Consider the following 6,073-nt stretch of genomic DNA (forward strand, 5'->3'; position numbering starts at 1 on the left):
CATTCCAGCGGCTACGGTACCTAAAAGAGAGAGACAGAGAAAACAGACATAAAGTAGTCAACTAATAAATAATAACCTATACTCCATCCGGTTCTCTAAAACAAGTTGTTTTGAGGTTGTCTTAAGTCAAACATTTTAAACTTTGACTACAAATAACTTCTTTTGGGTTGAGTTTGAAAATATAAAAGTGATGTAAATAGATTCATCTTGAAATGTAGTTTCATAAAAGTATATATTGACTATATTTTATAGCAAAAAGTTACAGTCAAAATCGTTTCTTAGTATATCCATTTGCCTTGCTGCCTAAAACGAACGTTATGTACTGAAGTTATTCTTATGTGAACCACTGTACATGTCATGTGCCATAAAGGCTTGGCACAACCTGATAATTTCCGCATCTATTTGTTGTCTGTTGGCGTCCAAATTCCAACGCCGCTTATCATAAAAAGAATAATTTCACCTCCGTTAGTAACTTCCGATCCATTTCTATTTCTCCGCCCTGTGCCATACATATTACTAATAACACCCCGTGCGTTGCTGCGGGATATGCAATAAATTTTTTGGAAAGATATGCGTATTCATCGAAAAATAATTGGAAACAATCAATATAAATGTAGATTCATTAGTACCCAATCATTCTATAAAGATTATGTGCAATCTTTCAAAAAAAAACAAAGATTATGCGCAATAGAAAAGCATGTAGAAAATCTTAACGACGATAAAATGAAGAAAACATAAGATAATTTGATTTGGTTAACGCTCAATCATTCACTGATATGTTGACATGCAATCTCAGGACAGTCTGAGCCCATAAATCATCACGTGGTTTCCATATACACGCCGGACCATTCAAAAAAATATTTTCATAGAAACTCAGCATCTCTCACCTTTCCTGTCTCACGCTGTCATGCTTGTTCATTTTGGCTTCATCAGTCTCCCTCCGCCTGTGTCTTCAGGCTTCAGTGCGTGCGTCCATCCCCTCTTCCCCTCGCTGGCTTCAGAACGCACATGGTGCACGTCTGATTTGACGGTGATAGTTGTGAGAAGCGGTGTCCGCTGGGGCTGCAGCATGCGCGGCTGGTGAGGGCAGACAACAGCGGCAACGCAGGGTGACAGCTGAGTCACCACGCCACGCTGCCACGCTGGTGCATGTGATGGATAGCCAGGACGACGACGATGATGTGTACGTGCAACAAACAACATGTTCAATCTGCACAGTTAACTGAAGCCTGAAGACTACCAACAGACAATCCAGGCTGAATAATAGAATGCACAGTTAACTGAAGCACCTGAAGACTACCAAAGTTCACAGTTAACTGAAACCTGAAGACTACCAAGTTCACAGAAACCTGAATGCTACCTGATAATACACTGAAATCTGAAACCTGAAGCCATGCAATGGACAGAACTGAAACTGGATTCTAGCTAACATATGCTTACTATTGATCGTAATACAATGGATTGAACTGTCTACTCTGAACCTAAACAGAGGCATATGTGGAATGAAACCAACCTCCATCTGTTGCTGCACCTTGCAGGCCATCGCAGCATGTGCTTGCACTCCTTCTGTTCTTCCATCTATATCACCCATGACATGGAACAAAAAAAAAAAGATCATTCACAGTAGGAGGATTAATACAGGAAACTGAAAATCACCATTTGAAAGACCCTCTGCTTGCACGCCATCTGCTGCAGCATCATCTTCATCTCCATCTGCTCTTTGGTCTTGAAAACAAACAACACAGGAAAACATGAAAAAACAAAAAAAAAAACTGAGAAAAATCAGAACATAGAGAAGAAAGACATGGCAAAACAAAAAAATCTGAGAAAAAAGAGCACCAATAAGAGGATTATGCAGATCAGCTATTTGTCCACCCACTATCACTGCATTTTAAAAATCCCAAATAGTTCAATGAGACCAAGATATTTCTCAAAAGCATAAAGAACTATCCAATTTAAATACCCAGGAGATCTGGTTATCACAAGATAATCATAAGCTTGTGGATCTCGACAAGGCAGACACCATCCTCAGCAATGAGTTGCCGGGGCAGCCTTGCCGCATGGTCAAGCATCCACGACGTCACGTTATTGCTGCCAACAACAGCATCTAACTATCGGCATATAGGAAGACATGCAGCTCATCAATGTGGACGATGTCCAGTGCTCGGCAAGCCACCAGAGGTACAACTGAAAAACTCAACCCAAAATATAAATTTATAATCTAATTGAGGAAGTCATTTAGCAAAAAAAGGCTACATGCTTAGTATGGATCATGCAGCAGCTGGCATGTAAGAGTAAATAACTACACAGGTTGAGTAGCACATCTGATTAATTTGCCCTTCCATTCAATTGGAATGTCGACATACACAAGGTACATAAATGTGTCAACAAAGACCAAATTTAGAACACAACTCTACACTCAAGAACAAAAATAAAAATTAAGATGATAGCATCATGGTACTATTGAATCTGAATAACAAACATGCCAAAACATTTAGAAATGTATAGTAGTATGTAGACACAATCACATGAACCTGTAGATCGGGGTGAAGAGGGATGGATGGATGGACCGGGGGCACCCAACATGTAATGCTTACCTGGCCGAAGAGTTCAAGACGAACGCGGTACAAAACTTCCCCGTGGGCAAGGAAGCAGCCGTCATCACCACCGTGCCGGATCTGACGGAGAAGGTGTCGGCCGGATCTGGGGGAAGGCGAGCAGCCGCTTCCCATCACAAATTGGGAGCCCGGCTGCCTTCTTATGAGGGTGTAGTGTCGTGGGCAACGAGGCTGAGTGCCAAGGAGGCCAGCGAGTTCCGACCTATCTCCGCAACGGCGACGCGTGACTCCCCCGCCGTTGCGCCGCCGAATGCCACCGACCTCGCGCGGCTCCCCACGACTGAGCGACGGCGGCGTGGGAAACATGTGCGGTGAGCAGCAGCGTGGGTTGGCAGCGGGGACGTGAAGGGCGGCGGCGGCCGTGGCGGCGGGAGGGGGGAGAGAGAGAGAGAGAGAGAGAGAGAGAGAGAGAGGAGGAGGAGGAGGAGGAGGAGGAGGGAGACGAATGAGAGGAGTCGGGGGTCGGGGTCGGGAGGAGGTCCGCAAATTCACGTTCGGGGAGTTTTCTGAAAAATGACAAGGTTGCTTATTTTTTTTCTTCTTCACGTTGAAATAGAGTACATGTTCGCTTGCTCGTAAATAATCGTAAATTTCAAGTCGAGAACAGTGTTTTTCTTTCACACTAAACTAGCCAGCAGTAAATAATCCACGATACGATACGGCCTCCCGAACAGGCTGCTATTTTTGAACGCGTATATACTATGCGAACTTTCTTGGATGGACTGCGGGTTTATTTTATAAAACATGGAGGACTTTTTTGCAAATCAGTGGAGGCCACGCTCCAGCGCGCCAGGCCTTGGCGGGGCGCACGCGCGGAAATCTGCCGTGAGTTTTAAAGGCGTTTTTGGAAGAATGCCTCAAATAGTTGCAGGTTACTAAGGCACTTTTGACAAAACGCCTTCAATTGTCATATGTAATTAAGGTGTTTTTTTAATTTTGCCTTTAGGCCATTCTCAATGGAGTTTCATGAGGTGTGTCATGCACATTTAATAGGACGCCACATCAGCAGATCTGAACTTTCTGCATGAAACTAGTAGAAGAGAGAAGACATTCGTTTCATCCCCACGAAACGACCTGGGCGTCATTACCAACGCCGTGAAACGGGCACGAAACCCGCACTGAGAGCCTCGATTCGTTTCATCGCGTCTGTGATCTTCTTCCTCCTTCGAACACCACCATCACCGGGCACGGCTCCGCCGGCCGTGGGCGCAGGCATCGCCGGGCACAGCGCCGCCGGCCGAGGGCGGACGCGAGCACCGCCGAGCGTGGTTCCTGCCGTTGCGGGTTTCGCGGGCGCCGCCGGCCATGGGCGTGAGCTCCGCCGCGGGCGCGAGCACCGCCACGTGCGGCTCCTCCGGTCTTGGGCGCGGGCGCAACCGACCGCGGGCTCCGCTGCACGCCGCGCGCTCGCGTCCGCGCCGCCGTCTTCCGTGGTCGCCGCTACGCAGCCCGTGCATCTCCTGTTCGCACCGTCGTCTTCCGTGGCTGCTGCTCGCGTCTGCACCGTCGTCGTCCGTTCTGTGTTCGCAAGCGCGCGACCCTGGTGGGCAGAGTAGAGGGAGAAGCCGGTGGGACCCAAAAAGCTAAAATAACACATGAAACTGTGCGATGAAACTCTGCACTGAGAATGAGACATGTTTCATGCTTTGTTTCATGATCTTGGTAACTGTGAGGTGAAATTGTGCATTGAGACTGGCCTTAAAATATGTTTTAGAGGTCTTTTGAGATAAATGCCTTTATGCAACAAGAAATTAAGACACTTTGAAGAAATGCTTTTAACAAAATGTCTTATATTAAGAGACATGTTGTAGTGGTTGAATGGAAGAAGAGCATGGTACGGAAGGGTGTGATAGGGCAGAAATAAAACGGAACCTGGCGATGCGACTTGTTATGGCTTGACGTTTTACTAACGCATCTAATGCCACTACCAGTGATATTTTTAGGTGACCTCTGTTTGGTGCTTCACTAGCATATCTAATGCCACTACCAGCATTATTTTTAAGCGACCTACAGCCCACGAGAGGTAACTGATCAATCAAACTTACAACACTTCGGCTGTTGCATGAGGACTTGTGGTGGCGGGACGCCTTGGATGACGTGGTTTCACGAAATCATACGAAAATAGGTTAGTGGAGTTCTCCTATTTAGGTATAATAGATATGTATCACCTATAATTCAATTAAATTTCCTATAGACGAGCATATTGAAGGTTTTGTATTAGGCAGCCTTCACCCAATTTTAACTTTGCTCTTAGCTCAAGAAACTCGTGGATAAAAATGGAAGACTTGAAACTAAAAATTTGCATATCTAAATAAATAAAACTTCTAATCTTCAAATTTGATGACGGTGGGCTTCCACCTCAACGCTTTACAGCATATAGACTGAGGAGGGGAATACAAATTCCAAAATTCTACACTATATTTAACTCAAAAAATCCTCACATAGGAAGTAACAAATATAGGGGCATTCATATGATTAAAAATTCCAAATAAAAAGATTCATTTTTTAAATTCGCATTTCTTTGAAACATTGAAAATTTGTGAAGCTAGTTATCCATATATGTATCGAGCTTGGTATAACACGTCTATAATTAGTGATCGACCTTCCCTTATGTTAATTTCATTGGTCAATCTAACCTGCCAAACTAATGGAGCGACAAAAAGGACAGATTCCAGCCCATATTGTGGCTTGACATAACACATATCCTTTTATGATATTCCCTTTTTATCATAAAGGTCATGTTCGTTTGTCTTATAATCCGTACTTTTCAGCTTGTTTTTTTAGCCGAAATATTATTTTTCTCTCACAACAAATCAGCTGGAACAGTGTTTTGGCTTGTTTTTTCAGCGAAGCGGATGGGGCCAAAGCCTGAGCTCTTTTCTAATTCTACCCCAGAAGGTGACAGCCTCTTCTATCTGTTCAGCTACGAGTATTGTGTAAAAGTGCTCTAGTACTCCTCTTTCTAAAACTACACGAATATCAAAGCATCCACCCAACTAATTAATATTTTTCTAATTACTTTTACCAGGTTCCGCTTGGGCCCAGCCCATTCAAGCCCAGTCCATGCCTATCCCAATCCGAGGCGAACTTCGGTTTTCGTTTCCGTGAGGTCCAGCAAGGAGCAGACTAGTCCGCCGGGATTGGTCGCCAGCTCGCCGCCTCCGCCCTCCTCGTACCGTCGCAGGATTGCTTGTGGCTAATCGTTCGATGCCAGTCCGTTTTGTTTTGTTTTCGTGAAGTCTGGCAACATTTCGAGAGCAAGGAGACTGTGCAGCACGCTCGGTGTCACTGTGTCGACTGTCGTTGTACGCTGATGGGAAGCCAAAGGCCGCCACCAAGCAAAGCTCCTGTGAGGAGGTCCATGTCTCTATCTCGCGCCATGTCATATGCAAGCAACCGCCGCACAACACGTCAGAATTACTTAAAAAGAATGGCACGGCTAGCGCCCCGCGCCT

General features: G+C 45.2%; 1 protein-coding gene across 10 annotated transcripts; it reads right to left on the reverse strand.

Moving 5' to 3' along the window:
• Window positions 1-687: 687 nt before the first annotated feature.
• On the reverse strand, window positions 688-3,056 carry LOC136532835 (uncharacterized). Of its 10 annotated transcripts, XR_010778339.1 has the most exons (5): window positions 2,598-3,056; window positions 1,840-2,187; window positions 1,657-1,725; window positions 1,514-1,578; window positions 688-1,210 (listed from the first exon to the last, which is right to left on the reverse strand). XR_010778339.1 is itself a non-coding variant. In XM_066525412.1 (4 exons), the coding sequence occupies exons 1-4, from the start codon at window positions 2,922-2,924 to the stop codon at window positions 916-918; spliced, it is 756 nt and encodes a 251-aa protein (XP_066381509.1). In that variant the 5' UTR covers window positions 2,925-3,056; the 3' UTR covers window positions 688-915. The 10 variants fall into 10 exon arrangements, 1 of the variants encoding a protein (XP_066381509.1); XR_010778337.1 differs by having other exon boundaries at window positions 688-1,725; window positions 1,840-1,884; window positions 1,964-2,187; XR_010778340.1 differs by having other exon boundaries at window positions 688-1,142; window positions 1,657-2,187.
• Window positions 3,057-6,073: the final 3,017 nt, after the last annotated feature.

The sequence above is a fragment of the Miscanthus floridulus genome, unplaced genomic scaffold (assembly GCF_019320115.1).
Source record: "Miscanthus floridulus cultivar M001 unplaced genomic scaffold, ASM1932011v1 fs_723_1_2, whole genome shotgun sequence".
NCBI lineage: Eukaryota > Viridiplantae > Streptophyta > Magnoliopsida > Poales > Poaceae > Miscanthus > Miscanthus floridulus.

Coding starts and splice junctions, on each gene's coding strand:
- LOC136532835 (XM_066525412.1), bottom strand. CDS start 2,924: ATGTTTCCCACGCCGCCGTCGCTCAGTCGTGGGGAGCCGCGCGAGGTC. Junction 1,726..2,597: donor GTCTTGAACTCTTCGGCCAG/GTAAGCATTACA, acceptor TTTGTTTTCAAG/ACCAAAGAGCAGATGGAGAT. Junction 1,211..1,513: donor AGGTGCAGCAACAGATGGAG/GTTGGTTTCATT, acceptor TTAACTGTGCAG/ATTGAACATGTTGTTTGTTG.